Source organism: Mixophyes fleayi, chromosome 7 (genome assembly GCF_038048845.1).
Source record: "Mixophyes fleayi isolate aMixFle1 chromosome 7, aMixFle1.hap1, whole genome shotgun sequence".
In the NCBI taxonomy this organism is placed as follows: domain Eukaryota; kingdom Metazoa; phylum Chordata; class Amphibia; order Anura; family Limnodynastidae; genus Mixophyes; species Mixophyes fleayi.
Window position 1 is genome coordinate 23,691,654 of NC_134408.1, and position 25,172 is coordinate 23,716,825.

The 25,172-nt window shown below is 40.0% G+C and overlaps 1 protein-coding gene across 6 annotated transcripts in view; it reads left to right on the forward strand.

Moving 5' to 3' along the window:
• The window catches only part of TNRC6A (trinucleotide repeat containing adaptor 6A), a 94,713-nt gene that overhangs the window by 40,320 nt on the left and 29,221 nt on the right, over positions 1-25,172 (forward strand). For 3 of the 6 annotated variants that reach the window (XM_075179361.1, XM_075179366.1, XM_075179362.1), the window contains exons 1-4: positions 951-1,113; positions 1,659-1,712; positions 17,939-18,029; positions 18,608-18,629. In XM_075179361.1, the coding sequence (XP_075035462.1) occupies positions 1,109-1,113; positions 1,659-1,712; positions 17,939-18,029; positions 18,608-18,629 (172 nt within the window). In that variant the 5' untranslated portion in view covers positions 951-1,108. Of the gene's footprint in view, positions 1-950; positions 1,114-1,651; positions 1,713-17,938; positions 18,030-18,607; positions 18,630-25,172 lie in introns of those variants that run through there. The other 3 variants (XM_075179363.1, XM_075179365.1, XM_075179364.1) reach the window with 3 other exon arrangements.

A 25,172-nucleotide genomic window follows, 5' to 3' on the forward strand; every position in this document is an offset into this window, starting at 1 on the left:
AGCCTCCTACAGTGATGGCTGAGGTGATCTGAGCCTCCTACAGTGATGGCTGAGGTGATCTGAGCCTCCTACAGTGATGGCTGAGGTGATCTGAGCCTCCTACAGTGATGGCTGAGGTGATCTGAGCCTCCTACAGTGATGGCTGAGGTGATCTGAGCCTCCTACAGTGATGACTGAGGTAATCTGAGCCTCCTACAGTGATGGCTGAGGTGATCTGAGCCTCCTACAGTGAAGGCTGAGGTGATCTGAGCCTCCTACAGTGAAGGCTGAGGTGATCTGAGCCTCCTATAGTGATGGCTGAGGTGATCTGAGCCTCCTACAGTGATGGCTGAGGTGATCTGAGCCTCCTACAGTGATGGCTGAGGTGATCTGAGCCTCCTACAGTGATGGCTGAGGTGATCTGAGCCTCCTACAGTGATGGTTGAGGTGATCTGAGCCTCCTACAGTGAAGGCTGAGGTGATCTGAGCCTCCTACAGTGAAGGCTGAGGTGATCTGAGCCTCCTACAGTGAAGGCTGAGGTGATCTGAGCCTCCTACAGTGATGGTTGAGGTGATCTGAGCCTCCTACAGTGAAGGCTGAGGTGATCTGAGCCTCCTACAGTGATGGCTGAGGTGATCTGAGCCTCCTACAGTGATGGCTGAGGTGATCTGAGCCTCCTCCTACAGTGATGGCTGAGGTGACCTGAGCCTCCTCCAGTGATGGCTGAGGTGATCTGAGCCTCCTACAGTGATGGAGTACTTCTCAGACACTTACAGTCCTGGCTCCAGCTTGTCATTACTCAGCCTCCATAATCCCCCCACGGCTGGTTGGAGGTGTCGCCTACGAGTGAACCTCGTATCTGATAACGGCCAGGGCTGTGGTGCGGACTCGGTTGCCAAGCGGCGGTTGCTAGGGCGGCCATTTTGGAAAGGGGAAGGAGGAGAACGCAGACCGGAAGTGCCCGGCGCGCGGCCTCCTCTTCCGGAATCTGATTTTTGTTGGAGGAAATGGCGCCGGTGGATGTGTTGACTGTGTTTTCAGTACAGCCTCTAGCGGACTGAGGGGGCGCCCAGAGGCCGCTGCTCCCGCCGGCCGCATCCCTATGTCACTGCAGTGCACTTTATATACATGAGGTGAGTCCGGGCAGTGGGCGCGTCATTAGTCTCTGTACCCCCCCCCCCCGCACCCATTATAGGGTACCCGCGGTCCTGCGTCCCCCACCCGGCTTCATGTTATCCCTAGATCTCCCTTATACCCTCATCCTATGTGTCTGCAAATAACCCTGCCCCACTACTAGCGGAAGCGTTGCCTCAAGAGCTTGCACTCTATTGTCGTGCACCTCGCATCGGCGCTTTAATGTGTGCCCTGCAAGATCTATTGTGTGCAACTGTCCCCCCTCCTCCCAACTGCTGAGGCACTACAAGTCCCAGCATGCACCACGTACTGTTGTCTAAGCGCCTTATTAGGGGGGGGGCTGCTTGGGGTTCACATGGTTAATCCGATGCAGATCTTCTCTCACCACGTATTTCAGATTATGTTTGTGTTGCATCCTTATAATGTGTTACCATGGACGTTATTTATATGTTGCACAAGGCACGTTCGGGGTTTTGTTTTGCTAGTGGTTACATTGCTCATCATGCTGGTTATTATGTCATCCTTGGACTAATGCAGATTTCAGTTACAGAGAATTGGAAGCTGCAGCTACCAAAGACATTGAAGGAAATCTGAGTAGGTAAGTTTTATATGTGTAGATCAATGATGCCTAATTTACGGATGTAACAGTGTTTGGCAGATGATTTAAGGTGGCAGTTGCAGTCTAGGTGTGACCTCCATGCTCTTGGGATGAGTCAACAAGCATTTTATATGTTTGGTTATGGTAACTGTGCACATGTAGCTGGGTGTCTAGTTCTTGTATGTTTTACTACTTGTTCCTGGTTTATATAGTGAAAGTATTTTGCATAACGCTGCACAGTAGAGGTAAAAGTTGGACAGATGTTACTCACAAATGTAAACATATAGTGGGGACTGAGGTACTTACAATTATATTTCACCTTCAGATGATGTTAGTGGCTTGTGCATGGTCTATAAAAATTTAAACATGTATGTGCATTGTCATTCCACTGTCAGTAAAGTGATCCCCATCCTTTCTAAATGTGTTATTTTGCCTGTAAGGTTAATAGCATTTAATTTCAAAGAGGTAAATATAAAAATGTAAACAGATGAACAATTTAATTTTTCTTTTTGAAGGTATGTGGGTCTCTTCCATATAGAAATGTATGGTAACAGTATTTGTCTATGTAGCTTAGAGCAAACATTGTTTCTGTGCAGCCTTTTATACAGATCTTTAAGTTGTTATAAAATACAACCTTGTATCAATGTGGGAGAGATAAGCTCGGGCGTTTAATCATTGGTCTGTAGCTTTAACTAAGCCAATATCTGGATGAGCAAGGCCTGGCCTCTATAGATTATAGACAGATTCCTCTCATCTGATCCATTTAGTGCAGCCTTCGCTTAAAGGGCCAGTAATGTTTTTGCAAGATGCTTTATATAAAAGAGCTGGTCATGACCTTGCCCTATATATGTAGGTCATGGTTTCAGCAACCAATCTTCATACGTTTTATAATGGAGGGATATTTTCTTTTTCATTTGCATTTCCTGGGTAATCCCATTAATGGGTGTTTATGTTGCATTTATACTCTCCTTTGCTGTCTTTGTGCTGATAGGAATGCTTATCTTTACTCATTGAAGGGTGTATGGTGTGATGTTCCCAAAATGTATTTGCATATTTATAAACTCCTGTGTGACCCTCCAACCCTGCCTTACTTGTGTTACATTGTAAAGTAATGAAATGGAAATGAAAGGGGCGTACCTGTACAGTCTGTTCTCCCCTCCCCCAAGTGCTAAGCTCACTGATTGCTCAGCAACCAGACACCAGTATAAAATATTAAACATCAATTAGGGCAATGAAAAAGGAAAGTGAAAGTTGATCCCAAATGAAATTTATACTATAATCACAAGTATATTAAGATTATCTCCAGTCAAGGCAGAATTGTGTTGGGCATTATGTATGTGGTCGAGTTAAAGCCATTGTTCCCTCTTCTCCGTTCTAGGCTTTATCTAGTGAACACAGGAGAAAAATAAATATTGTCCCCTAATATTTGTGCTGCTAATAGGTCTCTTCAGTTATGATTAGAAGGGTGCCTTTAATCTTTGTATTAGCCTTTAATCTCTGTATTAGCAATCATTTCATAAAATAGTCTGTTAACCCTTTTGTCTCCTACCATGAAACGCAATCATGTTTTTGGTGGCCACTGCCAATGCTTGTTTCCAGAGAAATCCTTGACCTAATGTGAATGGAATGGAGTGGGAGGGTGGAGGTTGTCAGCAGCCTCATATCATGCATTATATCATATGTCCAGTGAGGCACATATTGCCTTGACAGTGGAAGGGAGCACCCACTGCATGTTATAATCATTATACAGTTAAACATGACAGTGGAGATCATCCAAACAGCAATAAAAATACTTCAGTATTTTGAGTTGTCTTGAAATCTCTTCAATACAATCATTATTTTGTGGTGCTTTAATGTAGAAAAATATCATCCACTAATGGAGGCAAATGTTAAAATGGAATGTTGTGCTCGCGCTGCATTCCAAATAGAGCGCTATGCAAGACATCCGCTCTGAAAACACTGGTTCTGCCTTTCAGCCTAACCCCGACACATGTTGTCACTATAGCATTAATTAACCCGGTGCCTGCAGCATTTTCAGAGTCATTTGCTTGCGTTGTGGTTCATCTGTCAGTCTCGATTTGAATAAATTCTTCAGGTCTGTTCTTGATTAAAATTGAACATGACCAAGCAAATGAAGCAGGCCTGGAAAATACATATTAAACGTATTGTGGGGACTGAGGTACTTGCAAGGATTTTTCACCTTCAGATGATGTTAGTGGCTTGTACGTTCCCTTCAGCAAATTTTACTTCATACACTGCTTTATCGTTCTGTCTTATTTCTGTGACCTTCAGTCACGTCTCTCTATCTTTGGGCAGATTTGTATTTTTGGTGCCCTTGGTTGATTTAGAAACAGATGTAGGAGAGGTTGTACAAGGACATTAGTCATCTGTAGGCGGCAAGAAGATACACACCTAAAGAGCTATAAACATTCTTGCCATTTTTTATTCCAATTCATTATTCTTTTTAGTTTTGTTTTGGTATTTTTTATTTCCATTATTGGTCTGATTTGTTTGTCCATTATAAGGAACTAGCTTCATTTGATATTATGCCATCATACATTCATATACATTATAAAATCTATAGCGCTCTTCTTTATTTGTATTAGTGTGATTAATTTGATCAGAGCAGGTGAACTATTTCAGAAAGGGAGCGCTCATCCATATATATATATATATATATATATATATATATATATATATATATATATATATATATATATATATATATATATATATATATATCTATCTTAGCACTACCAAGCCAGTTGGTAGATATCGCAGCATGTGGCCTATATAGCGTATCGTACGTATCCATCATCATCGCCATTTATTTATATAGCGCCTCTAATACCGCAGCGCTGTACAGAGAACTCATTCACATCAGTCCCTGCCCCATTGGAGCTTACAGTCTAAATTCCCTAATATAGACACACACTCACACAGACAGAGAGAGAGAGAATAGGGTCCATTTTGATAGCAGCCAATTAACCTACTAGTATGTTTTTGGAGTGTGGGAGGAAACCCACGCAAACACAGGGAGAACATACAAACTCCTCACAGATAAGGCCATGGTTGGGAATCGAACTCCTGACCCCAGTGCTGTGAGGCAGAAGTGCTAACCACTAGGCCACTGTGCTGCACAACATGTAATTGTACAACATATTTTATAATGCACAGCCCAAATGGCCAGAATAAGTGCTGGTGAAAAATGCATGCTCCGAAATGATGGCACCTAGGGACAACACGGATATGAAAGTGCTCCTGTAGCATATGTGCATCCTAATAACTGGTGACTTTCAATGTCCAGGTGCAATGTAACAGACCCCAAGGTGAAGGGTATTCTGCAATGAAAAAGGGATTCCTCCCAAGTCCCCGCCCAGGGCCACAGTTTGAGTTGCCATAGAAACCTGGTGACTAGTATCTGTCCAGTCCTAGAATATTTTTTTTTTTAAATGTTACCTTTTCATATTGCATGTAATGCTACCATTTTGGTTCATTTTCTGGCCGCAATATGCACCATTCCGTTAGTCTATGAATATTTTTAAATCTCTACCAATGAAAACATATGGCAGATCCCAAACTTTACTAAATGCTAACCATGCAGAGCCGTGGGGGCTCTCGGTGCAAAATACACTGTAACCGTGTGTTTAACCGGCCACTTATAGAGTCTGGCTTCATGTGAATTGTGGTTTTAGTGCAAACGCTAGTTTTATATCAAGTCACTTAGCCAATTTCCAAAAGTTTTATTCTTGAATTTGTTAAACAAATGATTACAGTTTGACTTCCCCAGGCATTATTAAAGCATGGACATCTTTCACCACATAAGCTCTGGCTGTGACCTTGGTTCAGATTATATTGTTTTATTTTGGTCTTATCAGAGTTGGTGTTTTCTGTGCCCTTATCTTCATTGTACCTGTGTTACCTTGAGAATATTTTCAGATAGCAACTGTATATGGTAACAGAGTTTGTGTAGGTTACACTTTGCAGTCCTGTCTGGAAAGCATTAACTAAACCTACAGAGTGATATTCTGTATATACCCTCACCTATCCACTGCAGCTCTGTTAACAAGCAGGATATGTAATCTTACCCACTGTTTTTTTTTTTTATTATTATTATTTATTTATGCGTCTTTAACGCATTTAAATCTATATGAAACTAGAAACCATTTTTTGTACTGTTACCAAACCCATTTGGCGGTTTACATGCGCTGCCTTTAATGTTTATCGGGACGCTACTTCCTTTTTTCTTTATACTACATATAAATGCTTGGGGAACCCTAAAATGCTCTTAAAACCACTAGTTAAAATGCATTTGAAACAGTAGTAGATATTAGTCCTAAGACCCATCCTCCTAACTGCCGTAGTTGACTAAACAGTTGATAAGATGGATGTGTGATTCTGCTCTTTGCAGTCCTAGGGGGTATATTTACTAAACTGCGGGTTTGAAAAAGGGGAGATGCTGCCTTTAGCAACCAATCAGATTCTAGCTGTCATTTTGTAGAATGTGCTAAATAAATGACGGCTAGAATCTGATTGGTTGCTATAGGCAACATCTCCACTTTTTCAAACCCACAGTTTAGTAAATATATACCCCAAGTGGCAGATTCAGTTCAGTGTAAGGTGCTGACAGACATTGACCAGATTTTTTGGATGCACATATTGCTGCCGGTTATAATAGGGACCCTCCGCTCACTTTCTGCACACCTGTATATCCCATACAGGAAAAATGAACAATTTCATTGAGGCGATTCTCCACAGACTGTGCCAGAGACGCACGTTGGCACCTCACGCCAAATTGAAGCTGTCCCTAATGTTTGTGTGTTCTGTTCCTTCTTCCATTTATTTTTTATGGAGTGCTGACATTTGGTGGAGCCACCTATCAATCATGTCGGCTTTAAGCAAATGGCTGGGACAGGTAGCATAGATGTAGGGTTCATTTAGGTGAGGTCATTATTTTATGCTGCTTTCTGGTTGGAATGTGATGTAAGTAACGCCTTCTGAAATATTAAAGGTATGATAATCTGTCTGTGTCGTCTTATAATGGTTATCTTTAATCAGACCAAAATACTGGAAATTAGTGCATGCACAATTTTCCAGTGTCTAATTCTCTCAGTGTCTGTAATATATATTTGGAGTGCAACATGAGAAAACTGTTAAACACCCAGGTGAATGACCCTTTAATCTTACTAGAAACACTCTTGTTAATTCATATAGTGTTTAGCTCTGTAATGATGTCTAGTAGGGGTTTACTTGCTCTTTAAATAGACACAGTGCCAACAGGTTTTATTGTCTTGCCCATAAATCTTGTTAAAAATAAGAGTACTGTATACAGAGATTTGTGGAAATGTTATTGGTGACCTTTACAAATACATGTACCCATTCATAAAAAAATATTTAACAGCCAGAAGGTGTTCCTGTAGGAAATGATTTCTGCAGAGTTGAAAGAGTTTGTCATTCAGGTTTGACAGATGCAACACAGAATTTCTGGCATCAAAGTCTGGAAACTGCCATCTATTGACAACACGTTATATATAGCAAATTACATTGTGCAGTGTTTACCCGAATTTCTGAATTCTAAGAAATTCACGTGTGTTAGTTGTAATTTACTGTGGCATATGCCACCATTGATTCATTGAGGTGCATAGTTACTTCACTAATGCTCCAATCGCATAGATAAGACTCGAGGGCATTGATATTTTTCCCGTGGAGTGAAAAATAAGCAGGTATCTAGTGGCACATCAAGGTTGTAAAAATAAAAAGCAAAACAAAAAACCTTGTCTGATCGCTGCGGTATAATTACAAATAAATGATTAAATCTTATCTGTGTAGCTCATCTTGTTCCTGATTGCTTGGCTAAGGAAAACAGAGATGTCAAAGTGCAGTCGCGCAGTTTTGAAAAATCTAGTAATAGAGTCTGAATAAAAACAGAATTTCAATGTACAGTTATGAACACCGACTACTCATCCTGAGTGTTAATCTGGAAAGTGTGCCCCGTCTTGTCATACATGCCTTAGGCATTCGTTACAGAGTAAGTAAAACCACTGTTTGCCTTTTAATACATAGCAAATGTGTATTACTAAGCTGAATAATATGCATGAAGTAACTGGAGTGTTTATACTTAACTAAAAGTTTACCATGGCTTTAAGAGCAGCTGGTTGGCTTGTTACCACTTGGGTGCTTTTCAAACACTGCAGACAAAGCTAAGCAGATTAGCTTTGCAGAAATGCTGCGTGTGGATTGGTGCACAGGGGAAGATCCAGTGATGTCACAGCAGCTGAAATTACTGCATTCTTAGCTATTTGATCTGTGTCCAATATCATTAGGCAGAATGGACAAAATAATGTAAAATTAGGAAGTGATCAAACAAAACATAAATGACTAACTTGTTAGTATTTTTGTAATATTATTTTTTTTTGGGGGGGGGGGGGCATTGTGGTGTTCCTTTTCCTGTTTACTAGAACTACTGTAGCTGTAGGGTTAATGCTAAAGCAGAGCAATGTATTTTGACATAAAAGCTCATGTCTGAAATGTTAAATTCTAGGGGTTTAGTTGATCTTTAAATTAGCTGTTGGAGTGGACAGAGTTCAAACCCCTCCTCCATATTAGTGAAAGGTTTAGTGTATTACTCTACTACTACAACTACTACTACAGTATTACTATAGTGTATTGCTCTACTACTACAGTATTACTATAGTGTATTGCTCTACTACTACAGTATTACTATAGTGTATTGCTCTACTACTACAGTATTACTATAGTGTATTGCTCTACTACTACAGTAATGCTATAGTGTATTGCTCTACTACTACAGTAATGCTATAGTGTATTGCTCTACTACTACAGTATTGCTATAGTGTATTGCTCTACTACTACAGTATTGCCATAGTGTATTGCTCTACTACTACAGTATTACCATAGTGTATTGCTCTACTACTACAGTATTACCATAGTGTATTGCTCTACTACTACAGTATTACTATAGTGTATTGCTCCTACTACTACAGTATTACTATAGTGTATTACTCTACTACTACTACTACAGTGTTACTATAGTGTATTACTCTACTACTACTACAGTATTACTATAGTGTATTACTCTACTACTACTACAGTATTGCTATAGTGTATTACTCTACTACTACTACTACAGTGTTACTATAGTGTATTACTCTACTACTACTACTACAGTGTTACTATAGTGTATTGCTCTACTACTACAGTATTACTATAGTGTATTGCTCTACTACTACAGTATTACCATAGTGTATTGCTCTACTACTACAGTATTACCATAGTGTATTGCTCTACTACTACAGTATTACTATAGTGTATTGCTCCTACTACTACAGTATTACTATAGTGTATTGCTCCTACTACTACAGTATTACTATAGTGTATTGCTCCTACTACTACAGTATTACTATAGTGTATTACTCTACTACTACTACTACTACAGTATTACTATAGTGTATTACTCTACTACTACTACTACTACAGTATTACTATAGTGTATTGCTCTACTACTACAGTATTACTATAGTGTATTGCTCTACTACTACAGTATTACTATAGTGTATTGCTCTACTACTACAGTAATGCTATAGTGTATTGCTCTACTACTACAGTAATGCTATAGTGTATTGCTCTACTACTACAGTATTGCTATAGTGTATTGCTCTACTACTACAGTATTGCCATAGTGTATTGCTCTACTACTACAGTATTACCATAGTGTATTGCTCTACTACTACAGTATTACCATAGTGTATTGCTCTACTACTACAGTATTACTATAGTGTATTGCTCCTACTACTACAGTATTACTATAGTGTATTACTCTACTACTACTACTACAGTGTTACTATAGTGTATTACTCTACTACTACAGTATTACTATAGTGTATTACTCTACTACTACTACAGTATTGCTATAGTGTATTGCTCTACTACTACAGTAATGCTATAGTGTATTGCTCTACTACTACAGTATTGCTCTACTACTACAGTATTGCTATAGTGTATTGCTCTACTACTACAGTATTGCTATAGTGTATTGCTCTACTACTACAGTATTGCTATAGTGTATTGCTCTACTACTACTACAGTATTGCTATAGTGTATTGCTCTACTACTACTACAGTATTGCTATAGTGTATTGCTCTACTACTACTACAGTATTGCTATAGTGTATTGCTCTACTACTACTACAGTATTGCTATAGTGTATTGCTCTACTACTACTACAGTATTGCTATAGTGTATTGCTCTACTACTACTACAGTATTGCTATAGTGTATTGCTCTACTACTACTACAGTATTGCTATAGTGTATTGCTCTACTACTACTACAGTATTGCTATAGTGTATTGCTCTACTACTACTACAGTATTGCTATAGTGTATTGCTCTACTACTACTACAGTATTGCTATAGTGTATTGCTCTACTACTACTACAGTATTGCTATAGTGTATTGCTCTACTACTACTACAGTATTGCTATAGTGTATTGCTCTACTACTACTACAGTATTGCTATAGTGTATTGCTCTACTACTACTACAGTATTGCTATAGTGTATTGCTCTACTACTACTACAGTATTGCTATAGTGTATTGCTCTACTACTACTACAGTATTGCTATAGTGTATTGCTCTACTACTACTACAGTATTGCTATAGTGTATTGCTCTACTACTACTACAGTATTGCTATAGTGTATTGCTCTACTACTACTACAGTATTGCTATAGTGTATTGCTCTACTACTACTACAGTATTGCTATAGTGTATTGCTCTACTACTACTACAGTATTGCTATAGTGTATTGCTCTACTACTACTACAGTATTGCTATAGTGTATTGCTCTACTACTACTACAGTATTGCTATAGTGTATTGCTCTACTACTACTACAGTATTGCTATAGTGTATTGCTCTACTACTACTACAGTATTGCTATAGTGTATTGCTCTACTACTACTACAGTATTGCTATAGTGTATTGCTCTACTACTACTACAGTATTGCTATAGTGTATTGCTCTACTACTACTACAGTATTGCTATAGTGTATTGCTCTACTACTACTACAGTATTGCTATAGTGTATTGCTCTACTACTACTACAGTATTGCTATAGTGTATTGCTCTACTACTACTACAGTATTGCTATAGTGTATTGCTCTACTACTACTACAGTATTGCTATAGTGTATTGCTCTACTACTACTACAGTATTGCTATAGTGTATTGCTCTACTACTACTACAGTATTGCTATAGTGTATTGCTCTACTACTACTACAGTATTGCTATAGTGTATTGCTCTACTACTACTACAGTATTGCTATAGTGTATTGCTCTACTACTACTACAGTATTGCTATAGTGTATTGCTCTACTACTACTACAGTATTGCTATAGTGTATTGCTCTACTACTACTACAGTATTGCTATAGTGTATTGCTCTACTACTACTACAGTATTGCTATAGTGTATTGCTCTACTACTACTACAGTATTGCTATAGTGTATTGCTCTACTACTACTACAGTATTGCTATAGTGTATTGCTCTACTACTACTACAGTATTGCTATAGTGTATTGCTCTACTACTACTACTACAGTATTGCTATAGTGTATTGCTCTACTACTACTACTACAGTATTGCTATAGTGTATTGCTCTACTACTACTACTACTACAGTATTGCTATAGTGTATTGCTCTACTACTACTACAGTATTGCTATAGTGTATTGCTCTACTACTACTACTACTACAGTATTGCTATAGTGTATTGCTCTACTACTACTACTACTACAGTATTGCTATAGTGTATTGCTCTACTACTACTACTACTACAGTATTGCTATAGTGTATTGCTCTACTACTACTACTACTACAGTATTGCTATAGTGTATTGCTCTACTACTACTACTACTACAGTATTGCTATAGTGTATTGCTCTACTACTACTACTACTACTACAGTATTGCTATAGTGTATTGCTCTACTACTACTACTACTACAGTATTGCTATAGTGTATTGCTCTACTACTACTACTACTACTACAGTATTGCTATAGTGTATTGCTCTACTACTACTACTACTACAGTATTGCTATAGTGTATTGCTCTACTACTACTACAGTATTGCTATAGTGTATTGCTCTACTACTACTACTACTACAGTATTGCTATAGTGTATTGCTCTACTACTACTACTACTACAGTATTGCTATAGTGTATTGCTCTACTACTACTACTACTACAGTATTGCTATAGTGTATTGCTCTACTACTACTACTACTACTACAGTATTGCTATAGTGTATTGCTCTACTACTACTACTACTACTACAGTATTGCTATAGTGTATTGCTCTACTACTACTACTACTACTACAGTATTGCTATAGTGTATTGCTCTACTACTACTACTACTACTACAGTATTGCTATAGTGTATTGCTCTACTACTACTACTACTACTACAGTATTGCTATAGTGTATTGCTCTACTACTACTACTACTACTACAGTATTGCTATAGTGTATTGCTCTACTACTACTACTACTACTACAGTATTGCTATAGTGTATTGCTCTACTACTACTACTACTACTACAGTATTGCTATAGTGTATTGCTCTACTACTACTACTACTACTACAGTATTGCTATAGTGTATTGCTCTACTACTACTACTACTACTACAGTATTGCTATAGTGTATTGCTCTACTACTACTACTACTACTACAGTATTGCTATAGTGTATTGCTCTACTACTACTACTACTACAGTATTGCTATAGTGTATTGCTCTACTACTACTACTACTACAGTATTGCTATAGTGTATTGCTCTACTACTACAGTATTAGTGTATTGCTCAGACTGCTCATTTAAGGAACATTGCTAGGGAGGCTAAAAGTTGAGCCATGCACATAACTGTTTGGAAGAATCATTCATCTGCTTAGAGTAGGGAGAGAACCATGTCATAGCAGCTGTATGATAGACGTGATGAAGTACGTGTTCTGGCCACATCCTATCTAGAACCAAAATACCACTAGTTTGCACTTGAGGACGGGCTTTGGAGAGTCCTTGTAAGTTGACGTGAAAGGAGCTCACTGGCAATTATCATCTGTACGTTAACACCTTTATCCATGCAGTGTGGAGTTCTTTCACTCTAGTGCCAACACATGCTGACTTCCAAAATACATTTGCTCTTGCACTTTTATCCCTGGATAGACCAAACAAAAGTTGAACTGGCAAGCGTCTGTCATGTCCAAGCTATGCTTTCAACTGTTGTCAGCATTTGCAGTGTATTTTTTGGCTTTTTTTCGCCCCTAATGGCCGCTTTGTGTTTTTGTGTATAACAGTCCTTTGTCAAGGTCAGCTGTGTTTTAACCCTGTATTCATGGATGTATCTCTGTACCTTATGGAACCTTCCCTCAACCTTTTTGCTCATTCCTTCTATTTTCTTATATGCTCAGTAAAGAGAATATACACTGCTGTAAAAAGAATCCAAATCTCTTTATATCTCTTTACACAGCTAACTCACCATTGCCCTTATGAATACTCCTGCTTACATTCTTATTATTGCTGTTGCATTCATTTTACACTGAGAGGATGTATAGCATACTGAACATTATGGGAACTTACAGGGTATGTTGTCTATGTTTTCATAGTGGTGGAGCTACAGTTTCAGACTATAACATTTATCCATTACGGTGCTCACACACTATAAGTCTGGTGATTAGGACTGCTTACCGAAAGACCTGGTTTGTGAGCCAATTGGCTACATACATGTGTGTATTTACACTGAACCAGATTTGGGCAGAGTGATCAGATTAAAAAACACCGGGGATAACTACCCCTTCCAGCTTGGCCGTTTACTTGACAAACGCGTGGTGATTGAGTCATTGACCGACCTTATTTTTCATTCTGAATACTCAAACCAGTGGAATTAGAACAATCACAGCGCAATCATCTTGAAACTGCTATATTATATGTTGGTTAGTTTAATTAATTGTCCAACTATATGCTTGTTTCCTCCATCTTTTTGCTCTCCATCAGACTAGGAGACTGGGGTTTCCTATGCATTTGTTTGGTTTGGCCGTACACACTTTTCTTATGGAACAACCTTTTACTTTAGATTTTTGAACCTCAAATATCACAGATGGACATAATTAATGTTAAGTTTAGGAGCCAACCCGTCATAATCTATGAACTAGCGTGATCTTTTTAGGTGTCGGGGAGATGCCTCTGTTAATAGAAAGTTAGTTGGCTGAAGTATATTGTGTAGGCATATTAATTGCCTGTAGCCATATTTATTTATATTTTGAGTGTTCCTAAATACAAATTATTTTTATAATTTTATTGCCATACCCCGATTTATCTGAGTTACCACATGTCTAGCTTAGGAGATCCCCTCTCCTGCTACTGCTCATATTATTCATATAATGCGATGTAGTTGATGTAAATAGTGATTCATATTAATGGGACGTTCACGCGTTAGTGGCATTTTAACAACTGTCATTAGCAATCATGTCTGGCTGTGACTTTAACCAGGGGCTAGTTGAGACTCCTTAACCCATTAACAACCGCCCAGTTCCTTTTAGCTTGGATAGGGCATAGGCTTAACCCTGCTTCATAGTGTTTTCAACTGGAGTTGGGCTGACAGCGACAGCCTGGGACCGTAAAGGGACTATCGGGCTTGTCTGTTGCACGGGCGCACACAGGAGAAGTGATTTTGGATGAGTTCCCTTCTGAGTGAATGCGCAGGACCAGAGTGGCTCTGAGTGAGTGACAGGGATGGTTTAATAATAAATGATGAAGGAGGTAATGGTTGCATGAGGTGGAGATACCGTAGTGAGCCAAAATGATTTGGTGTAAGAAGGCTTATGAAGTGGATTGAAGGCGATGTAATGTCTATGAGAAGTGCGAGCTGTGTGAACAATTGGAAATAGAAACATAGAATTTGGTGGCAGATGAGAACCGCTTGGCCCATTTAGTCTGTCCATTTTTTTAACCTATGGTAACCTCAAACCCAATTTGATCCCTAGATCTTTGTAAGGATATCCTTCTGTCTATCCCAAGCATGTTTAAATTGCTCTACTGTATTAGCATCTACCACCTCTGATGGGAGGCTATTCCACTGTAACTACTTAGATGTGCATGCTAGACCATTTCTTTGTTTAGATCATGTTTGTAGCAGAGTTCAGAGTACTTTCCTTGGTCTCCGTTTCACCCCTCCTCCCTTTTATATTTTCATATAAAACTTAAAAACCCCTCAGAATTGTTTGTTGGTCCTGGTGTTAAGGTTCCTTCTGTTCCCTAGATCCTGTTTTGAATAATGTTTACTTTATTTTATAATTTTCCTGGGCTGGCCCAGTGAAACATTTTTATATAAAGTTTTTATATTGTTCTAAAATGTGCCCCAGCCTTTTATCACGTTCTTTGGGGGCGGATTCAATTCGGCCACGTTATTCTAGTAGTATTGCCGTTTAATTCTAACCTGGATTTTTGTTTGCAGCCCCAAAAACCTGCTTTAAAATGACCATACCAACGGTAATAGTGCGCACTGCTACCCTGGTAATGGTAAGTGTCCAGGCCGCAGTCTTAGAATAACGCAGCCAAATTGAATTGTCCCCTTCGAATCTTTGTTGTATTTGGTGATCTGTTACTTATGATCTTTGTATTTAACCTGCTGTTCTAAAGAGATTTTTATAAAAGCAAACAAACAAGTTTTAAAATTTGCCCGGCTCCTAACTTCTGAAACCGTTGTCAAATCCAGTGCACTTTAAGTTTGGGACTTTGGGTCCGTTACTATTGTTAACATGGTTGAACCATGTATAGAAGTATCCAGCGTCTCATTTATTCTGGTAGTAAAAATAGTTATTTTGCATTGAAGGCGTGACCCTTGGACTTTTTATCTGTACCTGCCATAGAGACTAGTGATTACAAAGTAAATACAACTGATTGGGAGCAGTAGAGTATACAGGGAAACTCTGATAGCAATTAACCCCTTAAAACCCCAAGATACAGCCGAGACCATTAATCTGAAAATGTAAGAAATAAATGCTAGTACCATTTAGTGTTTTATGTCCCATCCTGTGCTTCAAAGCAGTCTGCACTTACTGTACAATTACTAAAGGGTATGGAAGAAAGCCCTTCAGATTCCGGTATGATTGATTGATGAGGAGACATCTGTTTGCACTTGTCCACTTGATAATGTGATTTTGCTTATGAGAACTTTGGTATATTAGACAGTTAATTTCAGTACCATGAACTTGTGTGTTCAGTTTAGTGTTCCTTTTTAAATGATTAACCACTAATTGCACACAAGTATGTTGTGAGAATTCTGCACATAGGACACCACGTTAGCTCTCTGGCTCGGGCGAGCATCATCATCATCATTTATTTATATAGCGCAAACATATTCCGTAGCGCTTTACAATTGGGGATTTATGTTGTGTTTTTTTTTTGTTTTTTTTTACATTATTGTGTTTGAATGCAGCAGATTGGCTAAGCATTAGTTTAGGTTGGCCGTTTGCTCCACCACTGATACAGTAACGCTGCATTAATTAATAATTGCTGATTGACTTTCCGTTCCTACAGCTGCCTATTATAACTACCTGACATCAGGTGTTTGACCCAGTCCTTGGTAGGGAGGAATCTGTGCTGTGTAAGTAAATACCTTTACCTGACAAGCACAGAGGTTCAAACATTACGGTGGTGGTTTTTCCTGCACACTCACTCTATGGTGCAAACAGCAGCAGGCGTTTCTATGAATGGATTCTTGATAGAAGTATGATAGCCCCAACCTGGTAGCTCTTCAGCTTCCTGTATACGCTAAAACCAATCATAGGTTTCATAGATGCAATAAAGGACTTTTCAGTCAGTAGTCCGTCACCAATGCCGTTTCCAAGACGCAACTGGTGTAAACAGCCTTCCAAATGTTGAACTAGGTGCCTATGTGTAAATATACATCTAATATGCTATAAGTACTAATCTATCCTGAACAACGTTTGCTGCAAATGGTTACAGGGAACAATTGTTGTGTTGTATTTTCCAGAATTATCAAAGCGCAGCTTAATCTTGCTACAATTCTGTTTAAGCTCTACAATTTGAAGGCTCTCCTAATTAAAGGGGAAAGATCTCCAATGACTACTGATAGCTGTAATTAATCTATTTTCTTTATTATTAACTGCAGAAGCAGAGAACAATTATAGAATTGTGTAATTGGCTACAATTTTTGTGCACACTCCCCCCAACAATTTTGAACACGTTGTCCCGTCATTATTTGTTGTTTTTTTTGTTTTTTTTTAATGGAGAATTTTATAGCAAGTGTCCCCAGTGTGTGTTTCTTTCAGGGGAGGGAAATGCTAATTTAGGGCAATAGTGTGCTGATATTTCTCTGGTTTGTTTTCTGTGAACTCTCCTTTAGCAGTCTGTGCAAAACCTGCAGAAGAATAGACAATTGTTATGTTTTCTACTGCAAAATTCCTGAAGCAACAATTGTTTCTTTCATTTGGTTCTGTAAAATGAAGGACAGCTAGCCCTCATTTCTGTTCCCGGAATAGGTCCTAATTTTTATTCCTATTTTTCTTTTAAGGAATATAAAATATTATTTGGAGATGTTTTGTAAAGGTGCTTTATTCAGGAGGATAGATTCATACTTTTGCAGTTGTGCTGCAAATACTAGTTTGTATCCAGCCTGGTAAGGGTAGAATTTACTGTGCAGCAAACTGCAGTTAGCAGCCCTAGTAGATACTTGGACCATCCTTTGTCTACCAGTCTCTGAGCTTCTTTTAGGGCTCATAATTTGAAGGGATATTTTATTTTCCCCTTCTAATGTTTTCCCAGAAGACTATAGTAGTGGTGGATACAAGGCAGTAGTGAGTGATATACCAGGGAAGCAATTTAGAGGGAATATAAGCTGTGGATGAACAATGAGTGAGAGGCAGTAAGATATACAATTTACATATGACAAATGTCTGAGATTTGTGGATTTTTATGTATCTTTTCATAAAATAAAATAATACTAAGAAATGTGATTACTCTAACATATTGAAGGCAGGTTCGACAACCAGCAAATTGGTTAAATATGACAAATTATGTTTACTTCGTTACATGTAGCTTGCTTTGTGTATGTGGTTACAGGCTTTGTAGTGCTATGTGCTCTGTGTGAAGGTTTCCTCTTCTGCACAGTGTGTGTAATGCTTGTGATCTGTGTTGTAGGGGTACAGCGCAGAAGGAGGAAGTACAGTTAATGGAAGAAAGGAAAAACCGAAAGAACGATAAGAAAAAGAAGGAAGCTGCCTCTAAAAAGGTAAGGAAATACTGTGGCCCATGTATTTTCCTGGTACACCTCGCACCGCTGTCTCTCTGCACCTAGCGGGACGTACCCGGTACTCCTCACAACACTGTGACACTGCTGTGTCTCTGCACCTACTGGGAGGTACCCGGTACTCCTCGCAGCACTGTCATACCGGTATGTCTCTGCTCCTGCAGGGATGTACCCGGTACCCCTCACAGCACTGTGACACTGCTGTGTGTCTGCACCTACTGGGAGGTACCCGGTACCCCTCGCAGCACTGTGACACTGCTGTGTGTCTCAAGCTACTGGGAGGTACCCGGTACCCCTCGCAGCACTGTGACACTGCTGTGTCTCTGCACCTATGTACCTACAGGGACATAAAGCCTGTGAGATTAAAACCTTTTATCATGTATAGATCTATATAATATAGTATTTTATTGCATATAGAATATTCCTTTTAGTTGTGTATTTCTCAGGACATTGTCTTGTCATTCTGTTTCGATATATTTCTGGATTCACTTTGTAAACCTCTTCCTATGGTATCTGTAATGTGAACTGTTCAATTACAATATTATTTATTTCTGTTTCAGGCCACTGAACAAAAAAACAAAGGTAGGTTCCCATATTGAAAACTGGTTACAATTTGTGGTATGCGAACTGTTGTTCCAGAGTTTTGTGTTGCTTCTTGGGCCGTCTACCTTGATGCGTTCCTCAAATTGTCTTTATTTTTTTAGTTTCATACTTTCTTTTGATTTCATAAAGTGTTAGGTTTCTCTTCAGAAGAAATGTTAAGCACCCCTTCATCTTAAACCTATATACTTACAGGTACTTTAAGGTCCATTTTAGTATAATACCATTTCCTCATGGAGGGGCAGAGCGCTTGGTGCGATCAGCCTTTTGTTATTGGAATGAACATTGCTGCTGCTTGGTAATGTCTCCGTGTATCGGAGTTTGAGAGTTGTTGTTTTGTTGCTGACCAGTTCTAAATAAATGTGTGTACAGGATGTTACTGCAATAATGTTTCCATTCAGATCCTGTAACTCAGGGCTCGTTCACATACGTGCTGGGAAAATCAGTAAAAACTCATGAAGGTGCGCTAGACTTAGTGAAGCCTTTTTAATGTGTTTAATAAACGTTGTGCATTTACCAATGCAATCTATTGCACTGATGGTGTGCATTAATGCATGAGTAATGGAGTTTGCAACAATGTAATGGTGGGAACGTGCCCGTAAAAAAACATTTATTTTTTATTTTTTAATGCTTTTCATCCGCTAACATCCTGAACGTGCCAGTTGCCAACGGATAAAGTAAATAAGCCTCAGTGCTTCGCCTGTGAGATTGGTAATATTAGGAAGCTGCTGAAAGATTTTTGCTTTCTAACCGAACACACACAATTGTTACATACAGTACTCGCCGTTACTAGATAGATACATGAGCGTCCACACATTCGGCTTCATACTCTGCAAATATATCCCGAGTCATTGACTTGGATCAATAATTTGTGTGGAGCAGTGTATGGTATCGCAATCCTATGTGTCTCACTTATCTGCATATTAATCATCATTTATATGTATGAACACCCCCCCCCCTCTCCTACTGAAAAATTCCCTCTCTCTCCTCCAGCTTCATTCTCTTACGTTATGCTGGCCATGTTTGCAGTGAGATTGGATAAACTCACTTGACGTTGCCACGTGTATGCTCCAAGAAATCAAGCGTATTGTGGTTATGTTTGCCCTGATTGTCGTCTGCATATGACCACAAGCTGCGCTGCGTGCTGATCTCTGCCAGCTGCACTACCAGGCCCTAGTGTGATTTGGTCCCAGATGAATCTGCCATCATTTGTGCCGGTAGAGGAGAAGCCCACCTTTTTTTTTTTTTTTTTTTTTTTTTTTTTATAACTTCAATAGTATTTTTATTAATTTTTCAGAATTATGAGGTACAGAAAGAAGAAAGGGATGGGGGGGGGGGGATAAGAAAAGGACACAAAAATAAAAAGGGGAAGGATTGAAGGGTACATAGTGGGGGGGAACACATTAAACAATTCTGCTGTTAAACCATATTGAACATATGAGGGGAGGAACCCAATAGGATCCCTTCCAATTCGTGAAAGTTACACTAGTTGAATGGTCACCAGGGAACTACTAATAGGAACATTGGGGAACTTCTCTAAGTGTAGGAGATGCAGGTAGTAAATCAGAGTCTATTCGATTTGGACGCGCTACCTCTCCGTCCGTAACATACACATGCCAGCTGAACCACTTCATTATCGGGGACGAGGTGGCAGTGGAGTAGGGCATCCCCTCTGTCTCCATTTCAAAGCTGAATTGCACCTTGGCCACTACTTTCGATATCGAGGGGATCTGTGGTGACTTCCAACCTTGAGCTAAGGAGGCCCTTGCGGAGATCAGAATATGGCTAAAGACATATTTAGCATGTGATGGAAACTGGGGGGGTAATGCTGCAGTAACGCGACCTCCGGGGTAGGGGAGAGATTTTGTCTAGTAACCTTATTAGCGAACTGGAAGATTTGTACCGAGAACGACTGTATATGGGGACAGTTCCAGAATATATGTATCAAGTCCCTGGTATATTGCACTGCAAGAAGCCCACCTTTTAAAAAAAAAAAAAAAAAAAAAAAGGCTGTGTGGCCTGCTCCAAGTGCCATGTATGCTGCATGGTAAATATACCACAGGCACATTATTGAGGAGCATGACCCCAGGCGCTATTAAAGTCCCCCTCGTCCTATTCCTTTAAGTAGCTTGAAGGCTGGATCAGATTGACAGGAAGGGTATGTCCAGCGATTGCCTGGAGTGGAGCAGGTAAGACCTCCGAGGCCCAGCTCTTCTAATAATTACCAGCACAGCTCCCTTTCCAGAACCCAGTTGTAGTAAATGTTCTGAGAGCCAGAAAGAGAAAAGGTAAAGGATTGCTGCTGTTCATTGTCAGTATTCATTCAATAACTATGTGGAAATGACATCAAAGTAAAATCAGTTGTGCTGTTTGTCGCATTGCACTAGATTTATTACATATTAGTACTTTGTGAGATGTTAGGTGACTGTTATGTCCCAGTATGGTAACACGCATTTGATATGTACCCTCCTTTTGACATGACTGTTCAGTGCTTACAGCATTATGTAAAACATGACCGGTCCTCTATAACGGACAGTTTTCTGCCATAGAAGCCCAGGATGCGTTGCCCTCTGCCCTTTTTCCCAGCCTAGTGAGCTGCCACATTGTGCCAGTTTTGTATTCCGCTTGTGAAATACAAAAACATGTTCTCATCAGACTTTTATATTTATGCAAGAAGTCTTCCAGTTTAGAGGATTCGTCTACTCTTGAAGTCTCCGCATACCTGGATTTGTTCTCCTTCTCAGGCTTTTTGGGTTTAATCTTGGGTGTCACATTATAAGTATAAGAGTGACCTCAGGAGATAACTCTATCCAGCAGGATCCATCACTTCCAGACTGGTGTCACCAGCACCTAATGAAGGCAACAGAGCAAAGAGGTTGGAGACAAATCAATATGTAATATTGTGGTTTGTCTTTTATTAATTAAAAAAACAAAAAAAAACAAAAAAAAAACAACTATTTTGGAGACTCTGCAAAAGATATGACCTATATGTTGCTATTAAGACTAGTTAACGTAAAACAATGAAATATAGTTTTCTGTGAAAATGACGTAAGGCTTCAAGGAGCAGACTTTTTTTTTTGCTAGCCTCCATTAAAGCTTCATCATATCCATGGCTTCCTGTTCATGCATTATTGTGATGTATTTAATGCTCGCACAAAGCAGGAAAATGCATCTGAAAAGGGAACCCATTGTCTCCAATGACTCCCCACATGCAGTATAATTCGGGAGCGTTGCGACTTTCTGAAACTTGCCTGCTCCATTTAATGGCATTAACACAAGTTAAACACATGGAGGCAGTGCCGTGACCTGCGTTCACCACGCAAACAGGAGCAAATCTGCAATTTAACCATCAGTTATTCATATAGCGCTACTAAGTCCGCAGCGCTGTACAGAGAACTCACTCACATCACTCGCTGCCCCATTGGAGCTTACAGTCTAAATTCACTAATTCCCTAACACACCCAATCAAAGATCAGATGTGTTTGCACATGACAATTCCAGCTTTTGTTGTTCAGAGCCAGCAGGTACTCAGTCTTAATATAGACGTGGCTTGTTATCTGTTAATGGTTGTATAAACCTGGAAGTATGTGCAAGTAATCATTGGGGCTTTTGCTGCAATTCAAAGCCAAAAATGTTTATCTGCCCGCCACACACACACACACTTCCTAAGCTGTGCAATATTGATTTGTAATAAAGACGACTTGTCAAATAAGTTTAAGTAAGTGTTGTTCAGTTTTCCATTATTTGGATTGTGTACATCCTAATTTTGCCATTGATAAGACCACTGCTAATATATTCTAAATATTATGAGTTTTCAAATATAGTATCTTGTCCTTTTTAATTCCCTCCCCCCCAAAAAAAATAAAATAATGGTAACGTTTGTTTACCTCATTTTGACCACATTTGCTGGTCATGGCCATTGAGACTGAGAAAGGGAAGGAACTGTAATAAACAACAAAACATGCAGCCACAACAAATACTGTTTTGTTAATGAAACCTTTTATACACACACTGCAGTTGGCTGTACTCGAAGGATATTTTTAGACCTACATTTAAATACACAATTTGATGATACTGTACCTTTTAAGTGTGTTTTAGCAAACTACGTATGTTTACAAAACAAAATGCAGTCAGTTTAGCAGACAGTACTGTAGGAGGGAATGAGAGCCACTGGGTGTAACTCAATGTAAGATTCTGGGCCTGATTCATTAAGGATCTTAAATGAAGAGTTATCTTATTTCAGGCTCCTGGACAAAACCATGTTACATTGCAAGTGGTGCAAATTAGTGTTCTGTTTTGCACATAAATTAAATACTGACTGTTTGTTTTTTCATGTACCACACAAATACTTGATAGCTTATTTGTACACTGAAATGTAAAGTTGATATTTGTGTGCTACATGAAAAAACAGTCAGTATTTAACTTATGTGCAAAACAGAATACTAATTTGCACCCCTTGCAATGTAACATGGTTTTGTCCAGGAGACTGAAATAAGATAACTCTTCATTTAAGATCCTTAATGAATCAGGCCCCCTGTGTCTGCATTTGCTCTCTTGGCGTATGAAATACAGAAAAGTATTGAAATGGTTAAATAGCTTGGTCGCCAATGCTGCTTCTTAAGTACCACTTACACCAGTGGTGGCATCATGTCATGTGCGGTTAGAGGATGTAAGTGTCACTCACTGTGCGTGGCTGTGGACAGGGGTAGGCTGGGCTGGGGCCCCAGGGCGGGTCCCATAGTGGGCTACCTTGGGCTGGGCCACCTGCATTTTACTTAATGGGCTGCTGAGTGCAGTTGCAGTCTGGACCACCCCCCCCCTACCCCCGGCTAAAATTTGCCAGGCCTTCCCTGGCTGTGGAAGGGTTAAATCCTCCCTGTGATCAAGTCCAGAGCTTGGCAGCGCTGACAGTGGCTGCCTGCAGTCGGGGGCAGCAGCGCTGGCTGCAGTCGGGGGCAGCTGCCTACAGACGGGGACAGCAGGGGGTTAATGGCTGGCATACATACACTATTTTCCAGAGCCTCTCGGCAGCCCTGGCTGCAGGGGGTTAATGGCTGGCATACATACAGTATTTTCCAAAACCTCTCGGCAGCCCTGGCTGCAGGGGGTTAATGCTTGACATACATACACTATTTTCCAGAGCCTCTCTGCAGCCCTGGCTGCAGGGGGTTAATGGCTGGCATACATACGGTATTTTCCAGAGCCTCTCGGCAGCCCTGGCTGCAGGGGGTTAATGGCTGACATGCATGCATACATACATACATGCATACATACACACATACATACACACACTATTTTCCAGAGCCTCTCGGCAGCCCTGGCTGCAGGGGGTTAATGGCTGACATACATGCACACATACATACATACATGCATACACACACACACATACATACATACATACATACATACATACATACATACATACATACATACATACATACACACACTATTTTCCAGAGCCTCTCGGCAGCCCTGGCTGCAGGGGGTTAATGCTTGACATACATACAGTATTTTCCAGAGCCTCTCGGCAGCCCTGGCTGCAGGGGGTTAATGGCTGACATACATGCATGCATGCATGCATACATACACACACACATACACACATACATACATACATACAGTATTTTCCAGAGCCTCTCGGCAGCCCTGGCTGCAGGGGGTTAATGGCTGACATACATGCATGCATGCATGCATACATACACACACACATACACACATACATACATACATACAGTATTTTCCAGAGCCTCTCGGCAGCCCTGGCTGCAGGGGGTTAATGGCTGACATACATACATGCATGCATGCATACACACACACACACACACACATACACACACACACACACATACTATTTTCCAGAGCCTCTCGGCAGCCCTGGCTGCAGGGGGTTAATGGCTGACATACATGCATACATATACACACACACACATACATACATACATACATACATACATACATACATACATACATACATACATACACTATTTTCCAGAGCCTCTCAGCTGCAGCCATTTTTTTTTCGCAGTGAAATTTGTAGCGCAGCAGATTACGTGTCAGCCTTCCAGCCAGACTTCCCCCTGTGTGCCCTTCACCATTCCTACACTGTCACCCCTTCCAGGAGCGTCACCTTATGGTGCAGTTTAATGTCTGCAGTCTGTTTCCGTTTTAAATACAGTCTTACACATCCCTGATGTAGCTGCCTGCTTGTACCCAGCAGTATTACTGTGCAGACAGCTGCCGTTATTTATTACAAGGGAGGGAGAATTTGTCCAAACGGGCCCCTCCGTCAGGAGGAGTTGGCAGACAGGGCTCTCACAGCAGTAAAATGACACCATGCTTCTCCTCCATTTTCTCATGAAATCTGCAGAGTGGGAAAGCAACAGGAGTTGGAAACGTCTTTCCTTGGACCGTGGCTACTTAGTGTCTTAGAGGCTTCCTTGTTGGATTTCCGTCAGGTTTGTGTCTGTACAGCCGCTGTTGTGTCTGTGGTTGTGGCTGCGCTGCCCTCTGGGCTGGAGTCCTGCA